The sequence below is a fragment of the Odocoileus virginianus genome, chromosome 24 (genome assembly GCF_023699985.2).
Source record: "Odocoileus virginianus isolate 20LAN1187 ecotype Illinois chromosome 24, Ovbor_1.2, whole genome shotgun sequence".
Lineage (NCBI taxonomy): Eukaryota > Metazoa > Chordata > Mammalia > Artiodactyla > Cervidae > Odocoileus > Odocoileus virginianus.
Genome location: NC_069697.1, coordinates 38314857 through 38337318, shown reverse-complemented (window position 1 = coordinate 38337318; position 22462 = coordinate 38314857). Strand labels below are relative to the sequence as shown.

Genomic DNA, 22462 nt, shown 5'->3' with positions numbered 1-22462 from the left:
TTGTATTAAACTTCTAAGGGGTGTGTATGTGTGAGTGTGCATGGGCGTGTGTGTGTGTGCATATTACATGGCAGGAAAATATACATATCTGCTTGGATCTACATTAACCTTATTCATCTAAATCCCACTTGTATATATCTAGGAAATTTTTCCCATATTGATCAATAAGCTATCCTAAACAAGGGGATGTTGATTATTGTTTCATCAGTCTTTATTCCTCTTGTTTTATCAATATTTGTGTGTTACTAAAGGTCCCATTACTTCCCCAGTAAGATGCCATCTGATTATAGGACCTCATTTGCCCCATCCTTGTGTGAGCTCTTGGACACTTTTCTAGTGTAACTTTTCTTGCTTTATATATTTGCATAATCTCTAGACCCAATATATTTTAATTATTCAGTTCAATATATTTAATATGTAAAATTAAATAATATTTTGGATATATGATTATCTCTTTTATACAGATTAAATTACAATTAAATGATAGAGCCAAGTGATTATTATTGAGTGTTTAACATTTGTTTCTTGATGTATTTTCTATTTTACAGATGTTAAATTACATAAAAATACACAAAGTAAATACTTTATCACTATATCACCTGCATTAGGACTTCAGTAGTGAGATAAAGCATATGTAATTTCAGATGTGTTTCATTCTGGAATCCTTCTCTATTTGCTTTTATAATTACCAGAAATTTTTTGGTTGTTTTTGTTTTGTTTTTTGCCTTTTAGAACTTTTTTGCTATAGTTACCTGCGTTTTGTGTTAACACAAGAGAGATGCTTTTCATTGTGCAAAACTGGCTCACTTTACATGATTTGAACTTGAGAAGCTCCTATTTCTCAGGTTTCAAGACAAGTTAAATGTATGGGAGCACCTACTGGTGAAAGATGATATAGTCCTACAGACTGGTTTTATCAGACCTTGTCATTTAGTATGAGGGTTATAAAGCCCTTACGTGTATTATCAAGGGAATCCTGCTGCCAAAAAATGCTTATTGCTTAAATATTGCAAGAGAGTGGACTTAGGCAAGAAATACAATAATTTAAGAAAACTCTATAAAACAAACATACTGTTCAGATGGAAACACATCTAAGAAGGATAAGTTGTTTAGTGTTGATGTACTAATAGGTTTCATGAGGGCTGGGATGAGGTTTGCCTCCTTCACTTCTGAATCCCTAGCATGGTAACTGACCTTGAATGTGTCATCATTTACTGAATTAATAAATGTTCATCAGTTTGGAATTTCTTCCTCAAAATATTTGAAAACTTGCCTTTTGTGCTCCTTCTTCCATAGGACCATATATCTATCATTTACAATAAAAACAAGGAAAAATATAATTTGTGTGACAAATTTCCTTTTTAGAGGAAAACAAATGCTTCTTTTAGCTTAACCAGAAACCCTGAGCCAGTTAAAAAATATACAACAACTTTAGAGTTAAAAACTGTAATAATGAAAAGTGACCTAAACTAATTAAAAGGAAGGCAATGGGGAGTTGCAAAGGTTTGGTAATCAGATTATTTCTAGGCTCAAACTTCAGCTCTACAGTGTAATAGCTGCATCTGGTTGGATGAATCGCTTAACTTCCGTTCTCACTTTCTTCTTTTATTAAATTAGAGTTTTGTAAAGATTTAATGAGTCAATGTATATGCAGTGTTCTCTGCCTACATGTAATGCCTTTGTTCCCAGTCATGTCTGACTCTCTGCGACCCCATGGACTGCAGCCTGCCAGGCTCTTCTGTCCATGGGATTATCCCAGGCAAGAATACTGGAGTGGGTTACTATTTCCTTCTCCACGGGATCTTCCTGACCCAACGGTGGAACCTTCATCTCCTGTATCTTGTGCATTGGCGTACAGATTCTTTACCACTGAGCCATCTGGGAAGCCCTTGTGTCTACATGATAAATAATATAAATAGTATCTATTGAATTCTTCTCTGAATGATGGTTCTCATTTTCCTAATTTTCAATGGACTGCAAGCTTCTTGGGACAGGGACCATATTTTATTTATTCCTAGAGCCTAGCACAGTGTCTGGCATATGTTGGTACTTAATAAATAAATATGTTGAATTAATAAAGAAAATAAATATTTAAACAGCTATTTGGTGACTATTGTGCATGGTGCATCATATAACTTGTAACTGAAGTGTATGAAAACACTCAACAGAGTCATTTACAATATAGAAATAGGATATTTTCTATTACTGGAATGATCTGTAATTCCTTTGATTAGTCAAGATTTTCTATGATAATTTAGGAACTCACAAGTAATGTTGAGCTCAAATAACTGTGTATGGAATGAAGACTATATTACAGTGTGTTCACACCATAGCCACATTGTAGCTTTAAGTAACCACATAGTGATTTTTACCATTAAGAAATTTTTCTCATTTGCTTTCATTAGTACAACCCCTACTATACAATGCTTGCTTATAAGTGTTGATAATTGGTTTTGAAAATTTCACAACAAAAACTACAAAGCCTTTTGTACTTGGTAATCAGGAAAGGCATCAGCAATTCTGAAGAAGGAATTTGCTTTTAATGAAAATATTCTCTACATCCATCTGAAAGCTCTCATGTGGCAAACGCTGCAAGTATAACTCTTAATTATACCTAAATCATACCTCTTAATCATACCTACATCATATGACTTGTAAATACTCTGAGCTATGTGAAAGTATTTCACACTTCTAAATGAATATAATTTTTCCATAAAGTAGTTATATCAAAGACAGCTCTTTTAATAAAAGCAATTACCACTTTATGCATATTTCAGAAATATGTAGCATTCTCTGGAAAGGGGTTCCAATATGTAACAAACTTTTCTAGGCTTATTGAGTCAAAAAACTATTCCAAATAGATTAAAAACTATTAAAATAGGCTAAGACTATTGCCAAATATGAAATTATACTTGGAATCAAAGTCTCAAAACAAAATTAACATGGTCATTTATACCTTTACTAGAAGGACAAAATTTGACACAAAAACTAAACTATTATCAGGGGAAAACCATTCCTATCAGAAACAAATGTAAACTCCCATTGAATTTCAAGATATATTATTCTCCTTGAGATTAATGAAGAGAGATTTTCACACATGATCTTGTTTACAAGAACACATACTATTTTAGACTCATGCTTGGCGTAACATTACATGCTGTAGAAATATAATGCAACATTTTCATAGAATGCAACTTACTTTCCAAGTTTATAAGTTAACCAAAAACAACACATTTAAAAATCAATCTCTATAAACTCAGGGTTTTTTTGATCAAAGCAAAATAAAAAAGATGTCAAAATAATTTGGGCAAATAGATTCGTTTGAAAATGGAAATATCCTTCTTTTTCCATTCCTCACCTATAATTCAAAGACGGCTATATTCAAGGATGCTATATTCAAAGGTGGCTATTTTATTTATCAATCTACTCACATTTTATGCAAAATTTAACTATAAGAATAGTAAAACATGGTATACTCATTGGACCATTTTGTAAACACTTAAATGAAACAAAAATAGAAATTCAAATTATAGTTTTTTCCCCTCCAAGTTAGGGGATATTGGTCCTGAAAGAAAATTCAGAAAATAAATGGACACAAAATGTGCATGCAAAATATGTTTCTTTTAGAACTCTTAACATTTAAACTGCAATGTGTACAGCTTTTAATACAGAATTTTAAAAATCCTTGAATCCTGTACATTATAAATTATGAGTTCTTTACTTCAGCCAGTTGGTAGGATATATTAAATAAGGGCTAATTAAAAATCTAATATTTGCTTTGGCATTCTTTTCAAAATTTCAAACACAATATATGTTTTCCTAAATGATTTATTTTCAAATTAAGAAAATTAAGGCATAAAAATTATGCACATATTTCAAATAAGAAGTTTTCATTTTCTTCTACCATTAAAAATTAACTTCAGATAACCACCCCAGACTTTCCCTACAGTGGTATAAACTGGATGACTACTAATACATAATTTAGATAAATGAATAATATTTCTCAAGTTTTAGTTCCATACATTTTTTATAAAACCTTTGATGCCTGCCTCGCTTTTCTAATAGGAAGTAGTAGTCACTGACAAATGAATAAATGAGTAGTTAAGGATACTAACAGAAAAACAGATGCACTGGTTTTGATTTTTATATTACATTGTTTCAAGTAAGGTGGTTACATTTATTGATCATTTAAAATGTCAGCATCAAAGAACTGAAAATGTGACATGTTATGGCGTTCTATTACAGGCATCATGAATGACATCCAGGTCTTCTACCAGTTGAAAAAGTCTGAGGGTCACTGATTTAGCAGCTATAATGGCTGTGTCTAACTAAGCAAATGAAATCCTAAACCACTAACAATTGAGTATTTCCATTTTTCCTGGCCTATCAATGGCCACACAGGCAGTAGAGATTAAAATGGTAGTCCTGGTTTTCATATTAACTTCAGGGCAATTGAATATGTAAGATTTACCTCATAAGACTATTTCATACAGATTATTTCTCATTATGTTAAAAAAACATTAAATTGACATAACAGTTCCCCTTTTGGTTGCTGTGTGTAGTGGTACATTAATATTGAATAAGAGTGCATAGTTGTTGAAAGATTTTTCTGATATTCCTGCCCCATTTTAAGCCACAGACCAACGACCTTTCCATTTTATACTTAATTTCCATAATTTACAGACAATAATCAAATAATGACAATACTAGCATTACTAAATGTATTCTTTTTACAACATCTCATCTTTTATTGCTATTACATCCCAGTTGAATTTCAAGGATAATAGTGAAAATAGCACTGAACCAGGGAAATAGGAAAACTTTATTTGAGCCTGGGATTTGCCCTTAAATAAATCTGCATGATTAGGGCAAATATGAGTGTCAATTTTCTCAAAAGCAAACTAGGAAAAATAATATCTGCCTCAAAAGTTTGCCATAAGGATTAAAATGAAATGATGTAAATGAGGATTGTAAATTACATTATTATAAATTGCAAATTATAAAGTACTATTTCTATGTATATTATGACTCTGATTTTGAAAATCTCTCTATTCTTATAGCACTGCTATTTTTAAAATGTGGTGGACTCTTTGAATGTAAAAACAAGCTAAGTATTTCTGGACAGAATTTTCAATAAATAATCCTTTCAAGTAAAGTAATAGGCTGAGACAAACATTGTTTGGATACTCCTTTTCTATAGTGGCAATTCTCTTTTTAAAATGAAAAAGTTTATTAACAAATACATAAGATTCTCATTAAAATGAACTTGTTACGTGCCCACATTGAGATGCTCAAAATTTAAAATTAAAAACAGGATATTTTTTACATATAAAAGAAGCAAAGCCATGCTTCTTTCTTTCAACCACTGTCATTAAAAGAATTTTTTCATGTTGAAATTATCAAACTATTGTGTACACAGGTTTAGTTGACCACTATCAATAAAGGAACCATAAATTTTAGCTGTTAAATCTAACAACCATAAATGGACAAAAATATTACTCAAACTTCTAATTTTATGCACATGGTTTCAACCCAAATATTGTTCTTAAGTTGTCCATCCTCAAGATAGGTCTCATGTTAAGAATTTCAGACACATCATATACACACAGCAAATTTGCTAACTCACCTAGAAAATCCTGTTTTACATGTGAATTAGTCTTTCATTAGGAATTAGTATAAGCCATAATGACTAATCTTACATATGTATTTGTTTATTTTCTTCTGAAAAGTCAGCTCATATATTTCCTTGATGCTAAAATCTTATAAAACATTTCTTGCTACCTTTTTCCCCTCTGGGCTTAGCTTAATGCAATGCATGAACTGTAACAATGTCTCTGAGCCTTTAACTAAAAATTAACATTTAAAACATATCAGAATAAATTAGGATGTTTCATCTTCATTTTTTATTGTTTTCAGCACTGAGTCTTCTCCCAAAATTTTACATAGTTCATTGAGTCTCTGCTGCATTTTGGGAATTCCGGCTAGCTGAGATTCTAGCTTTTGTTTTTCTTCACTTAGTGTTAAACGAATAGCACTATCCAGTTGTTCAAAGCGCCAACCTCCTTCACCATCAAACTGTAATAAATGAGTGTGGTATTTCCTGCGTAATCAAAATGAAATCATATTATTAGCAATAATTACAAAAAGCCATTTTACTTACAGATTTATCATTCTAATAGATATTCAAAGGCAAATTTTAAGTAAGGTGTCTATTTTACATTTGATTTTCAAGAATCCCTCAAGAGGTAAAATATTATGATTGTTTTCACTCCCAAAATCATTAGTCTCTAGGAAATTCTATTGTTTGTATTGTTTATTTTATATTCTGAATATATGTGAATTGCAAAGGAAGACATACTATTACAATTATTTATATTCATAACCTAGTATAGTTCCTGAATAAATATAAAATACTTAGAAAGTGAAGAAGAACTAAAGAGCCTTTTGATGAAAGTGAAAGAGGAGAGTGAAAAAAGTTGGCTTAAAACTCAACATTCAGAAAACTAAGATCATGGCATCCAGTCCCATCACTACATGGCAAATAGACGGGGAAACAATGGAAACAGTGAGACTTTATTTTGGGGGGCGCCAAAATCACTGCAGATGGTGACTGCAGCCATGATATTAAAAGATGTTTGCCCCTTGGAAGAAAAGTTATCACCAATCTAGACAGTGCATTAAAAAACAGAGATATTACTTTGCTGACAAAGGTCCATCTAGTCAAAGCTATGGTTTTTCCAGAAGTCATGTAAGGATATGAGAGTTGGACTACAAAGAGAGTTGGACTGTAAAGAAAGCTGAGTGCCGAAGAATTGATGCTTTTGAACTGTGGTGTTGGAAAAGATTCTTGAGAGTCCCTTGGACTGCAAGGGGATCCAGCCAGTCCATCCTAAAGGAGATCAGTCCTGGCTGTTCATTGGAAGGACTGATGTTGAAGCTGAAACTCCAATCCTTTGGCCACCTGATGTGAAGAACAGACTCATTGGAAAAGACCCTGATGCTGGGAAAGATTGAAGGTGGGAGGAGGAGGGAACGACAGAGGATGAGATGATTGGATGACATCACCAACTTGATGCACATGAGTTTAAGTAAACTCTGGGACTTGGTGATGGACAGGGAAGCCTGGCGTGCTGCAGTCCATGGGGTCACAAAGAGTTGGACATGACTGAGTGACTAAACTGAACTGAACTAGAATGGGAATAAGTACAGGAAGCAGAGGCAAGAAAGTAAAAATTTTAAAGGTTATTAAGAAAATAACTAAGAAGAATAAAGGAAATACACTATCCTTTGGGAATGAGTTAGTCAACATAAAAATTTCTCAAAAATCAAAGTTTTAAAATTTTTAAAAAAATGAATTTATGGAAATCCTCTAAAGCCAGTTTTATGCTTTCATATAATTTGCTCTCTTTTTCTCATGGTTCAAGTTCATAACTAGGTATTTTAGAGAGGTATAGAGATGATTTTTACTGATGAGACAGGAGGTAAACAACCTTTTCCTAAGTGAAAGTTAAGGTTACCAATCTTTGGGAAGTGTGGGGTGTATGTTTAGAGGAGGTAGTCCTGGCAGATCTGGCCTCACATGGCTGAGCCACTGCATCTTGTCACTATGCTGAAGTGGCACATGTTCTTATTTGTTCTCAGTTTTTATGGCTTTACCTTACATGTTTTCTCACTTCTTGATTTCTTTTAAGTTCTCATTGTTATTAGTTGCTATGATCAGTGTGGATATATCAGGTCCCTTTACCCTCCTTTCTAAAATTGCAATATGATTCATATATTATAAATTCATTCTTTCAGAATGTAAAACTCAGTGATTTTTGGTATAGTCACAACCTCATGCAACCATCAGCACTATCCAATTCCAGAATATTTTCTTCATTCCCAAAAGAAACCTCATACCCATTAGCAATCCACCTCCATTTCTTCTGCTGCCCAGTTCCTGCCTACTACCAAGCTCCTCTCTGCAGATTTGTCTATTCTGGATATTTCATACATACAGATTCATACAAAACATGGCTTTTTGTTACTGACTTCTTCCACCCAACAAATGACCTAAAAGTTCTAAGTGTAGTATTAGTACTTCATTTTTATGGCTGAATAATATTCCATTGTATGGTATTATACATTTTGTCTATTTATCAATTAATAGAAATTTGGGTTTTATTACATTTTGATTGGATGGTTTTATCATTAAGATGGGGGAAACTAAACTAAATTAAACTATGTCTTAAAGGGTAAATATCACTCTTAAGCTGAAGGCTTATGTTCATATATTTGATATCATATGACAGACATTAATCTTTTCCATATACTTTTCAGTAACTATCTTTAGGGTTTCAACTTTTCCAAAAATTTGACCTCCCAACAGGTGGGACCTTACAAAAATTAAATTTAAAACAATGTGTTCCTACATCAAGGGAAATTTTTTTTAAATGACAATATTCCTATTAAAATATGAGAGCTAAAACAAAAGTAATGGAAAAACAAAAGAAGGATGGTGATACAGGAAAGAGAATTAATAGAAAAAAATATCATTTTGTTTATTTCATTGTCAACTTCTCTTGGACTTTCTTAATCGTGAATCTTCAACCAGGAGCAATTTCAGAATGCAGTAGTTCAGATCTTGAGCAACTTCCACTTTCAGTGTAGATTGAAGGTTTGGCTCATCATTCCAGTCCTACAACATTATTTGGTTTCTACCCGGGGGAAGAAACTATGTCGGTGTTTCATGACCTATGTTCTATATTTGTGCTAAAATACTGTTTCAGGGTTTATTTTTAAAAAATAAACAAAATTGACAAACCATTAGCAACACTCATTAAGAAACAAAGGGAGAAGAACCAAATTAACAAAATTAGAAATGAAAATGGAGAGATCACAACAGACAACACTGAAATACAAAGGATCATAAGAGACTACTACCAGCAGCTCTATGCCAATAAAATGGACAGCTTGGAAGAAATGGACAAGTTCTTAGAAAAGTATAACTTTCCAAAACTGAACCAGGAAGAAATAGTCAGAGGAAATTAAAAAAAAAAAAAAACTATTTTAACACAGGCTTACTGGAAATAATCTGCAGACTTTCTGTACAAATAAGATAAAGCATTGGATAGTGGTAATTAGAAAATTGTAATTTATTCAGGAATCACATAATTTAATAAGCTTCTATAATTTTTGGTGTCTTCAGATACAGTATTGATTTTACTCTTTACAATCAACAAATTACCCATTTGTTGTATGGAGGAAAATATAATACATATTTTTCCTCTTCTGAAATCTTTTCAGGAAAAATAAGGATTTCATGTAGGAAGAAAGGATAATCAGAAATGATAGATTTCTATAACCTAAAATGACTAAACAGTTCATAAATCAGAACTAACATGATTATTAGTTTATAGGGAAATACACTATGGGTAGCTACAATTAAAAGCATGTTTGTTTGTTTTTTGGTTAGAAAATATGAAATTAGATTTTATTATTTATTTAAAAATTTGTCTACTACACAGCATTTGAAATGGCCAAAATTCAGAACACTGACATCTTCAAAAGCTGATAAAGCTGTGGACCAACAGGAACTCTCTTTCATTGTTTTTTGGTGGTTTAGTTGCTAAGTTGTGTCCAACTCTTGCAAACCCATGGACTATAGCCTGCTAGGCTCCTTTGTCCATGGGATTCTCCAGGCAAGGACACTGGAGTGGGTTGCCATTTCCTTCTCCAGGGGCTTTCATTGCTACTGGAAATGAAAAATGGTATAGCTGTTTTGGAATAGTTTTGTAGTTTCTAACGAAACTAAACATACTCTTACCAGTACGATCCGGTAACTTCACTTCTTGATATTTACTTAAAGGACTTGAGAAAATGCATATCCACACAAAAACCTGTATATGAATGTTTATGACATCTTTATTCATAATGGCTAACACTTGGAGGCAACCAAGCCTATCTTCAGTAGGTGAATGGATAAACAAACTGTGTACATGGAAACAATGAAATATTATTTAACACTAAAAAGAAATGAGGTATCAGCTGTGAAAAGACATGGAGGAAACAAATGATTATCACTAAGTTAAAGAAACCAATCTGAAAAGGCTACATATTGTACGGTTCCAGGTACCTGATATTTTGGGAAAGGAAAAACCGTGGACACATTAAAGATGAGTGGTTTCTGGGGTTGACGTTATTGTTGTTCAGTCTCTAAGTTGTGTCCAACTCTTTGCAACCCCATGGACTGCAGTGCACTGGGCTTCACTGTCCTACACTATCTCCAGAGTTTGCTCCAACCCATGACCATTGAGTCAGTGATGCTATCCAACCGTCTCATTCTTTGTGGTCCCCTTCTCCTCCTGTCCTCAATCTTTCCCAGCATCAGGGTCTTTTCTAGTGAGTTGGTTCCTCGCATCAGGTGAATAAAATGTTAGAATTTCAGTTTCAGCTTCAGTCCTTCCAATGAATATTCAGGGTTGATTTCCTTCAGGATTGACTGGTTTGATCATTTTGCAGCCTAAGGGATCTCAAGAAAATTCTCCAGCACCACAATTCAAAGCATCAATTCTTCAGTGCTCAGACTTCTTTGTGGTCCAACTCTCACATCCATACATAACTACTAGAAAAACCAGAGCTTTGACTAGATGGACCTTTGTTGGCAAAGTGATATCTCTAATTTTTAATACACTGTCTAGATTTGTAATAGCTTTCCTTCCAAGGAGCAAAGGTATTTTAATTTCATGGTGGCAGTCACCGTCTGCAGTGATTTGGAGCCCAAGAAAATAAAATCTATTCTGCTTCCACTTTTTCCCCTTCTATTTGTCATGAAGTTGTGGGATTGGAACTCATGATCCATGGGTTGAGGAGAGGAATAAAATGGCAGAGCACAGAGGATTTTTAGAGCAATCAAATACTCTGTATAATACTATAAGGATGCATTTTCCAAATCTGAGGACATATTGAATGCAGCACTTTCACAGCATCATCTTTTAGGACTTAAAACAGTCAGCTGGAATGTCATCACCTCCACTAGCTTTGTTCATTGTGATGCTTCCTAAGGCCCACTTGACTTCACATTCTAGGATGTTTGGATCTAGGCGAGTGATCACACCATCATGATTATCTGGGTCATTAAGATCTTTTCTGTATAGTTCATCTGTGTATTCTTGCCATGTCTTCTTAATATCTTCTGTTAGGTTTCTGTTAGGTCCATACCATTTCTGTCTTTTATCGTGCCCATCTTTGCATGAAATATTCCCTTGGTATCTCTAATTTTCTTGGAGAGACCTCTAGTCTTTCCCATTCTATTGTTTTCCTCTCTTTCTTTGCATTGATCACTGAAGAAAGCTTTCTTATCTCTCCTTGCTATTCTTTGGAACTCTGCAATGAAATGGGTATATCTTTCCTTTTCTCCTTTGCCTTTAGCTTCTCTTCTTTTCTCAGCTATTTGTAAGATCCTCTCTGACAACCATTTTGCCTTTTTGCATTACTTTTTCTTGGGGATGGTCTTGATCCCTGACTTCTGTACAATACCTTGAACTTCCATAGTTCTTCAGGCACTCTGTCTATCAGATCTAATCCCTTGAATCTATTTCTCACTTCCATTGTATAATTGTAAGGGATTTGATTTAGGTCACACCTGATTGGTCTAGTGGTTTTCCCTACTTTCTTCAATTTACATCTGAATTTGACAACAAGAAGTTCATGATCTGAGCCACAGTCAGCTCCCGGTCTTGTTTTTGCTGACTGTATAGAGCTTCTCCATCTTTGCCTGAAAAGAATATAATCAATCTGATTTCAGTATTGACCATCTGGTGATGTCCATGTGTAGAGTCTTCTCTTGTGTTGTTGGAAGAGGGTGTTTGCTATGACCAGTGCATTCTCTTGGTACGTTAGCCTTTGCCCTGCTTCATTTTGTACTCCAAGGCCAAACTGGACTGCTACCTCAAGTATCTCTTGACTTCCTACTTTTGCAGTCCAGTCCCCTATGAGCTATTTCAAATGCTAAAAGGTGATGCTGTGAAAGTGCTACACTCAATATGATAGCAAATTTGGAAAACTCAGCAATGGCCACAGGAATGGAAAAGGTCAGTTTTCATCCCAATCCCAAAGAAAGGCAATGTCAAAGAATGCTCAAACTACCGCACAATTGAACTCATCTCACATGTTAGCAAAATAATGCTCAAAATTCTCCAAGCCAGGCTTCAACAGTATATGAAATGTGACTTCTAGATGTTCAAGCTGGGTTTAGAAAAGGCAGAGGAACCAGAGATCAAACTGCCAACATCAGCTGGATCATAGAAAAAGCAAGAGAGTTCCAGAAAAACATCTACTTCTGCTTTATTGACTATCCAAAGTCTTTGACTGTGTGGATCACAACAAACTGTGGGAAATTCTTCAAGAGATGGGAATACCAGACCACCTGACTTGCCTCCTGAGAAATCTGTATGCAGGTCAAGAGGCAACAGTTAGAACTGGACATGGAACAATAGACTGGTTACAAATCGGGAAAGGGGTACATCAAGCTACATATTGCCACCCTTACGTTTAACTTATATGTAGAATGATCAAGCAAAATGCTGGGCTGGAGGAAGCACAAGCTGGAAACAAGATTGCCAGGAGAAATATCAATAACCTCAGATATGCAGATGATACCACCCTTATGGCAGAAAGCAAAGAAGAACTAAAGAGCCTCTTGATGAAAGTGAATGAGGAGAGTGAAAAAGCTGGCTTTAAACTCAACATTCAGAAAACAGAGATCATGGCATCTGGTGCCATCCATTCATGGCAAATAGATGGGAAAACAATGGAAACAGTGAGAGAATTTATTATTTATTTTGGCTCCAAAATCACTGCAGATGGTGACTGTAGCCATGAAATTAAAAGATGCTAGCTTCTTGGAAACAAAGCTATGACCAACTTAGAAAGTGTATTAAAAAGCAGAGACATTAATTTCCCAACAAAGGTCCAACTAATCAAAACTGTGGTTTTTCCAGTAGTCACATATGGATGTGAGTACTGAACTATAAAGAAAGCTGAGCACCAAAGAATTGATGCTCTTAAACTGTGGTGTTGGAGATGACTCTAGAGAGTCCCTTGAACTTCAAGGAGATCAAACCTGTCAACTCTAAAGGAAATCAGTCCTGAATATTCATTGGAAGGTCTAATGCACAATTGCACTTATCTTACATGCTACCAAAGTAATGGTCAAAATTCTCCAAGCCAGCTTCAAACTACCTGAACTGTGAAATTCTAGATGTTCAAGTTGGATTTAGAAAAGGCAGAGGAACCAGAGATCAAATTGTCAACATCCATTGGATCATCAAAAAAGCAAGAAAGTTCCAGAAAAACATCTACTTCTGCTTTATTGACTACCCAAAGCCTTTTACTTGTGGGTCACAACAAACTGTGGGAAATTCTTCAAGAGATGGGAATACCAGACCACCTGACCTGCCTCCTGAGAAATCTGTATGCAGGTCAGGAAGCAACAGTTAGAACTAGACATGGAACAATAGACTGGTTACAAATCTGGAAGAGCACATGTCAAGGCTGTGTATTGTCACCCTGCTTATTTAACTTATATGTAGAGTACATCATGCAAAACACTGGGCTGGATGAAGCACAAGCTGGAATCAAGGTTGCCAGGAAAATATCAATAACCTCAGATATGCAGATGATAGCACCCTTATGGTAGAATGTGAAGAAGAACTAAAGAGCCTCTTGATGAAAGTAAATGAGGAGAGTGAAAAATCTGGCTTAAAACTCAACATTCAGGAAATGGAGATCATGGCATCTGGTGCCATCCATCCATGGCAAATTAATGTGGGAAACAATGAAAACAATGAGAGACTTTATTCTTTTCAGCTCCGAAATCACTGCAGATGGTGACTGTAGCCATGAAATTAAGAGATGCTAGCTTCTTGGAAGCAAAACTATGACCAACCTAGACATTGTATTAAAAAGCAGAGTCATTATTTTTCCAACAAAGGTCCATGTATCCAAAGCTATGGTTTTTCCAATAGTCATGTATGGATGTGAGTTGGGCTATAAAGAAAGATGAACACTGAAAAATTGATGCTTTTGAACTGTGGGGTTGAAGAAGATTCTTGCGAGTCACTTGAGCTGCAAGGAGATCCAACAAGTCCATCCTAAAGGAAACCAATCCTGAATATTCATTGGAAGGACTGATATTGAAGCTGAAACTCCAAACTTTGGCTGCCTGATGCAAAGAATTGACTCATTTGAAACGACCCTGATGCTGGGAAAGATTGAAGGTGGGAAAACGGGACGACAGAGGATGAGACAGTTGGATGGCATCACCAACTCATTGGACACGAGTCTGAGTAAACTCCATGAGTTGGTGATAGACAGGGAGGCCTGGCGTGCTGTAGTCCATGGGGTCGCAGAGTCAGACACGACTGAGAGACTAAACTGAACTGAACTGAACTGATGCTGAAGCTGAAACTCCAATACTTTGGCCTCCTGATACAAACAACTGACTCATTGGAAAAGACCCTGATGCTGGGAAAGAATGAAGGCAGGAGGAAAAGGGGATGATAGAGGATGAGATGGTTAGATTGCACCACTGACCTGATGGACATGAGTTTGAGTAAGCTCCGGGAGTTGGTGATGGACAGAGAAATCTGGCATGCAGCTGTATCCATGGGGTTACAAAGAGTCGGACACGACTGAGCGACTGAACTGAACTGAACTGAAAATGAACTGAACTAAGCCTGAAAGTGTGCAGGCTCAGTTGTGTATGACTATAATGGTAGACACATGTAATTATAAATCTGTCCAAACCTATACAATGCACAACAGTAAGTGAATCCTGATGAAAATTATGGACTTTGAATGCTAAGAATGTGTCAATATAGGCTCATCAATTGTAACAATTATACCACTCTGGAGGGGGATGTTGATCATGGAGGAGGCTATACATGTATAGGGACAGAGTATGGACATATTTCTGTATGTTTAATTTTTCTATGAACTTAAAACTTTTTTTTTAAAGAAAAGTCTTAAAAGCAATAACAACAAAAACCTCTTTTTTCTAAAATGAAGGAAAAAAAAAAGACAGCTAAACATGCTTCCAACACCACTTTAGGCTACTTGAATAGGAACTAAATGACAAGAATGCATAATAAACTCATTGATAGAAGTTAGAAAAACACCAGGACTGCGTTAGAAAGGACTCAAGAGTTCTACAAGTCTGGCTCCACAGGCATATGTCATAATTGTCTTAAATCAGTTCCTGTTGGTTCTCTCCAAGAGAACGTCATAGATATCACTTATCAACATGGATTCTAATTCATCCTGGACTAGATCCAGACTGCCTTTGGGGAGGCTGGCAAATCAGGGTCCTACCACTCCAGATGCTGATTAATATTTTTAACAACAGAGAGACAAACTACAAAATCCTATACAAAAGATCACTTCATGAAAATCTCTATTTTCACGTAAACTTTGAGAAAGAAAAATATAAAAAATCTGAATGTTTAAATAAAGTGTGAAGCAGGTTATCCTCTCAAAAGTAGAATTCAGAGTCAAAGAACTTTGAACAATTAAAATCTGATCTGAACTGAACACTCAACTTACTCACAGTCTTAAAGCAAACATTCTCTATAAGGGAAAGGGCTGGAAATGCTTTAAGTATTAATTCAAAGCTTGCTATTTAGCCTAGGTTTGAAGTCATGTACATAATGACAGCTTTGGTACAAATCTGATCAGCCACATGCTACAGAATGCTCCAGTCAGAGAGAGAGGAGGAATCCTGCCTATCCCTTGGGAAATAGGAAGCCATAGCATTTAGAGTCCACTATATACTAACACGTCAAAGGAAAAGATTTTGATTGATGAAACAGAAATGCAAACGTGGACAGTAGAATGTAGTGAGAATTAAAGTTTTTTATGAATCATGCATGAGATACCTTTTGAGTTCCTTACAATAAGTAGTGCAATAGAGGAGGGTACAGAGAATATGATCATAGAAAATTACGTTCCTCATTTTCTAGCTCTCAGTTTCTTCATCTGTATAATGGGGAAAATTAGGCTACTTATACTCTATAAAGTTGCTATTAGGCTTAAATAAAATAAGCTTGGAATAGAATAGGTGTTGGATCTGCATTAATGACTCTTATGGTGATGATGAATCAATAAAAACATAAGGGGGTCATAAAAATGGTGATCTTTTTTTAAAAAAGAGAAACATCCACTACGTTTTATTTATTATTTATAAAATATTATTTATAAAAATTATTTATAAATAAATGCTATTATTTATAAAAAATATTTATATTATTTATAAAAAATGTCTGTTCATTTTTTTCTTAAAACAAAGGAGGAAAAAGAAGTTTTGTTTGCACACTCCAATTTTTCCCTTGACACAGTTTTCAATTTAATGTTGGTAAGGTCCCACCCATTGGGAGGTCAAAGTTTTGGAAAAATTAAAACCTAAAAAGAGTTACTCAAAAGTATATGAAGGGACTTGTTTGGTTGTCTAGTGGTTAAGAATCCACCTGCTAATGCAGGGCACACTGGTCCAATTCCTGATCCAGAAAGATTTCACATGCTGTGGAACAATTAAACCTGTGTGCCAAAACTACTGAGGCAGTGCTCTAGAGCTGGCGCACACACTGCTGAGTTTATCAGCAGCAGCTACTAAAGTCTGCACGCTTTGGAGCCCACGCTCTGCAACAACAGAAGCCACGGTAATGAGAAGTCCGCACACCACAGCTAGAGAGTAACCCCTGCTCAGGTCCTGCCGCAACTAAGGAAAGCCCGTGTGCAACAACAAAGACCTTGTGCAGCCAAAAATAAAACAAATAAATACAATTTTTAAAAGCATATGGAAAAGATCTCTAATTTCTGTCATATGTTATCAAGTACAGGAACTTCAACTTTTAGCTTAAGAGTGATTTCACTCTCTTAGGCATAGTTTAACCTTAACCAAAATGCAGGTAGAAAATAACTGAAATGTATTATGCTCTATGGTAAAAAGTTTAGCAAAATCATTCTTTAAGAAACAAAAAGAAAAATCATTTATCATAAATGAGCATTGGAAACACTTACCAAAGTGAAGGCCTGTGTGTTATAGAAAGTAAGGAAATTCCAGCTCCTTTTGCAGCCTGAAATATCTTTCCTTCAACATCAATGCTGACAGCACTGGTGCATTCATCTAGCAATGCATATTTTGGTCTTAAAAATAAGCACAAATAAATGAATAATTTTCATTTTGAATTATAAATCTTTATTTGGCAATATGAACTGCAATGTTAACGACTTTAAAGAAGAAAAAAGAATAATGACATGTTTAAGATGACAAATGATAAAGCAAAAAAAGCAGTCATTCTCCCTTCTTTGGAATAGAATTTCATATTCTTCTTAGATTTTAAATAGATTTTTTTTTATATCTGCTCATAAATCAATAAGCTTTATTGCAGATTGGTAAATCATGACTATGAGGCATAAGAAAGATGACAGGTCACTGAAAGGACCTTGCTGCAAAAGACAGTTCACTCTTGGTGACAAGGTTCTAATTACACGGAAAATACATTTTAGTAGCTAATTATCAATCATGTCACAATTCTGTTTGCAAACATTTATTAAGAGAGAATTTTATCAATAATGTAAGTACCTAATCACTATTGATAGAATTTTGTTGATCCAAGACTCTGCAGAAGTAAGTATGGCTAATCTGACAAACTTAGAGCTGGCATTTAACCTGGTAACATTGCAACTATTTTCTTTGGGAAGAAAAATCTATATATATTTTTCTGATTGCACTCAACACTTTTTTTCACTAGCTCAGTTTTTTCTCTGGAAACGAGTGTCTACTATCAGAGGCGCCTGACATTTGCCACCATATACTTCCGTTTACTCCCTTCCTTTCATTTTCACCCTCTGGCTCTTTATCATTTTGCCCCTTCTCTGTCTTCTTTCTGTCAATGGAACAGAATAGAGCCCAGAAATAAACTCACTTATCTATGGATAATTAATCTTTGATAAAGGAGCCAAGAATACACAATGGGAAAAATATAGTCTCTTCAGCAAGTGGTATTGGGAAAGTTGGACAGTCATATGTAAATCAGTGAATTTGGAACACACTCTCACACCACATGCAAAAACAGACTCAAAATGGCTTAAAGAGTTAAATACAAGACAAGACACCTAAAACTTCTGGTAGAGAACACAGACAAAACATTCTCTGACATAAATCAATGTTTTCTTAAGTCAGTCTCCCAAAATAATAGAAATAAAAGCAAAAACAAACAAATGAAACCTAATCAAACTTGTAAGCTTTTGCACGGCAAAGGAAACCATAAGCAAAATTAAAAAACAATCTATGGACTGGCAGAAAAGTCTTTGTAAATGATACGACTGACAAGGGCTTAATTTCTAAAACACACAAACAACTCCTATAATTCAATAACAACAATAAAAAATAACCCAGCCAAAAAATGGGCAGAAGACATAAATAGATAATTCTCCAAAGAAGACATACTGATGGCCAATAGGTACATGGAAAGAGGCTCATTACCTCTAATTATTAGAGGAATGCAAGTCAAAACTGCAATGAGGTACCAACTCACATCAGTCAGAACAGCTATCATGAAAAAGTCTTCGAATAATAAATGCTGGAGAGGGTGTGAAGAAAAGTGCAAACGTCTTACTTATACTGTTGGTAGGAATGTGAATTGGTACAGTGACTATGGAAAACAGTATTAAGATTACTCAGAAAGCTAAAATTCGAGTTTCTGTGTGTGTGTGTTAGTCGCTCAGTCATTTTTGATTCTTTGCTATTTCATAGACTGCAGCCTGCCAGGCTCCTCTGTCCATGGAATTCTCCAGGCAAGAATACTGGAGTGAGTTGCCATTCCCTTCTCCAGGGGATCTTCCTGACCCAGGGATCAAACTCGGGTCTCCCATACTGCAGGCAGATTTTTTACGGTCTGAGAAACCAGGAAAGAACATATGATCCAGCAATCCCAATCCTGGGCATATACCTAGATAAAGCTATAATTTGAAAAGATACATGCACTCCTATGATCAAAGCAGCACTATTTACAAAAGCCAAGACATGGAAGCAACCTAAATGAATATGGACAAATGAATGGATAAAGAAGATTTGGTATCTTCCACAAAATGAAATAGTACTTAGCCATAAAAAAAATAATGAAATAATGCTATTTTCAGCAACATGGATGCAACCAGACATTATCATACTAAGTGAAGACAGCCAGAGAAACACAAATACCATATGCTATTATATTTTATATGAACATGAACCTATTTGTGAAACACAGACTCATGGACATAGAGAGCATGTCTATGGTTGCCAAGGGGGAGGGATTGGGGGAGGAAAGGCGTGAGAGATTGTTGTTACGCGGATGTAACCTGTTATAATGGAAAGGATAAACAGAAGATTCTACTGTATAGTAAGAGAACTATATTCAGTATCATATGATAAACCATAAAATGGAAATGAATTTTTAAAAATAGAATATATACATATGTACACAGACACACACATATATATAACTGAATCATTTTGCTGTCCAGGAGTAATTAATACAACACTGTAAAGCAACTATGCTTCAGGAGAAAATACACTGTAAAAGAATACAATAAAATGACAATGAAAAGATAAAAATTGAAACCAGTAGTAATTTCCCATTCAGCAAAAATATTTGGCACTGCAAAGTTTTCCTAGTAACTTGATGGATTGTTTATTAATAGGATCCTGTTTCCTATTGGGACGGGGCACTGTCAAGGATAATAGAGGGCTTCCCTGGTGGCCCAGTGGTTAACAGTCCACCTTGCAATGCAAGGGACACTGGTTGGATCCCTGGTCCAGAAGGCTCCCACATGCCATGGAGCAGCAAGCCCATAGGCCACAAGTGCTGGGCCTGCACTCCAGAAGCCCACGTGCCTAGAACCTGTGCCCTGCAACAAGAGAAGCAATCACAATGAGCAGTCCATGCATCGCAACAAAGGGTGGCTCCTGCTCACCACAACTAGGGAAAGCCCTCCTGCAGCACCAGGGACCCAGCATAGCCAAAAACAACTAAATGTAAGGATAACAGATACAGGAGTCAAAGCCAACTTTAACTATATTTGATTTTAATATCAGCTCTCTACCCAAAGAAATAAAGATCACTGCAGTTTCCCTTGACAACAGAAGTGGTTTAACTGGTTAGCTTTTGGTTACTGTTCAGGTTAAAGTATTAAGAATTATTTGTCTCAGAGTTTATTTCTGTTTGTGGATGATTTTTCTAAGTGAAAATGATAGAGGAGAAAAGGAAGTATAAATCTGAGAGGTTTGTGGTAAAATTTTATTTTTTTGTACAACTCTATTTTTAGTAATAAGTTACTGCATTGTGTCTTATTTTTTACAGTGCTTTAAGGTAAATAGACACGATGCTATTTTAGAATTAGAAAAAAACATATATTTCTTACACTGTTGTCATAGCAACTCCTAGCCTAGCAGATGTAAGATATTTTGTTTCCTTGGTAGGACTGGTTTTGTGGTGTGTGTTTGTGTACGCGCACACACACATGCACACATGTGTACATGCATGCATACATGCATGCAAATATATTAAGCAGTGACTGTAAGCTGAAACTGATATAACTAAGTAAAACATTAGATAACACTGTTTCTCAGATTTTTCTTTTGGTGCATCATCAGAAGAGTGAGGCTTAAGAAGGATCTAATCTATTTCCTATAAGATGGGACTTTTCCAATCATTTTTAAACATTAAAATTAAAATCCTCTCCAAAAGACCAAGATTTTGACACATAATTCTCCTTGCTAAAGTTCTCCACTTTAGTTGTTAGCTCAAGTCTTTCTCATTACAATTCAAATCTTCTTATTAATCCTTTGAGAAAGAGGGGAGGCAATTTCTCATTATCATACTTTTCCTTTACTGGGTTTTTAAAAATTCTTTTAAAGTTGATTTACAATGTTACATTAATTACTCCTATATAGCAAGGTGACTCAGATATATATATGCATATATACATACCTATATGTGTGTGTGTTTAGTTTCTTAGTCATATCTGATTCTTTGTGACCCCATGGACTGTAGCCCACCAGGCTCCTCTGTCCATGGGATTTCCCAGTCAAGAATACTGGAGTGGGTTGCCATTTCCTTCTCCATATACAGGTATGTATATATATATATATATGTATATATACATATATATCTGAATCACTTTGTTTTACAGGAGTAATTAATATAACTTTGTAAATCAACTATAATAAAACATAATACATATATTCTTTTTTATATCCTTCTCCATTATGATTTATCATAGGACAGTGAACATAGTTCCTTTGCTATACAGCAGGATCCTGCTGTTTACCCATTATATATATAAAAGCTCGCATCTGCTAACCTCCACCTTCTACTCAGTCCGTCCCCACAAATCCTCTCTCCTAGCAAGCACTAATCCGTTCTCTCTGTTAATGAGTATGTTTCTGCTTCATAGATAGGTTTATTTGTGTCATATTTTAGATTCCACATATGAATGACCTCATATGGTATTTGCTTTGTCTTTCTGACTTACTTCACTTAGTATGATAACCTCTAGTTGCATCTGTGTTGCTGCAAATGGCATTATTTCACTTATTTTGTGGCTGAGAAGTATCCCATTATATATATGCACCACGTCTTTATCCTTTCATCTGTAGATGGACATTTAGGTTGCTTCCGTGTCTCAGTTATTGTGAATAGCACTGCTATGAATACTGAGGTGCATGTATCTTTTTGAATTATAGTTTTGTACAGATATATGCCCAGGAGTGGGATTGCTGGGTCATATGGTAATGTTAGTTTTAGTTTTCTAAGGAACCTGCACGCTGTTTTCCACAGTAGCTGCACCAACTTAACATTTCCACCAACAATATAGGTCCTTCCACTGGCTTTAGTATTTCTATGTCCTTTTATCTTTTTCTAAATGGATTCTGCTTTTCAACCTTCTCATCTTCCCATGGATCACTAAATTTTTTCCACAAATACACTTAGAACTTTGTTTTTATTCAGTATCATTTTATACCCAAAATATTTTAGATACATGAGTGTCAGTATTTAAGTTATAGGCACTTAAAAATCTCTTTAGGTTAGCATCTTTTATTAATGCCACTTGTTTTTATCTTATTAACACACTGACATAATGAGAAATTTACAGCCACATATTACATTCCATCATTTTATATTTCAGGCTTCAATTGTAGTACAGTTGGTAAAGAAAATGCCTGCAATGCAGAAGACTTGGATTTGATTCCTGGGTTGGGAAGATTCAACTGGAGAAGGAAATGGCAACCCAATCCAGTATTCTTGCCTGGAGCATCCCAGGGACAGAGGAGCTTGGCAGGCTATAGTTCATGGGATTGCAAGAGTTGGACATGACTTAACAAGTAAACCACCACCATATCACATTTCACCAACTATACAGGGGATCATTTTACTGAATA

General features: G+C 35.2%; 1 protein-coding gene across 2 annotated transcripts in view; it reads right to left on the bottom strand.

Annotated features, from left to right (window-relative positions):
* Positions 1 to 2518: 2518 nt before the first annotated feature.
* Positions 2519 to 22462, bottom strand: part of ABCD2 (ATP binding cassette subfamily D member 2) — a 92049-nt gene continuing 72105 nt past the window's right edge. For both annotated transcript variants that reach the window (XM_020908528.2, XM_020908529.2), the window contains exons 10-11: positions 17056 to 17181; positions 2519 to 6100 (exon numbers count right to left, since the gene is read on the bottom strand). In XM_020908528.2, coding sequence (XP_020764187.2) covers positions 5881 to 6100; positions 17056 to 17181 — 346 coding nt within the window. In that variant the 3' untranslated portion in view covers positions 2519 to 5880. The remainder of the gene's footprint in view (positions 6101 to 17055; positions 17182 to 22462) is intronic.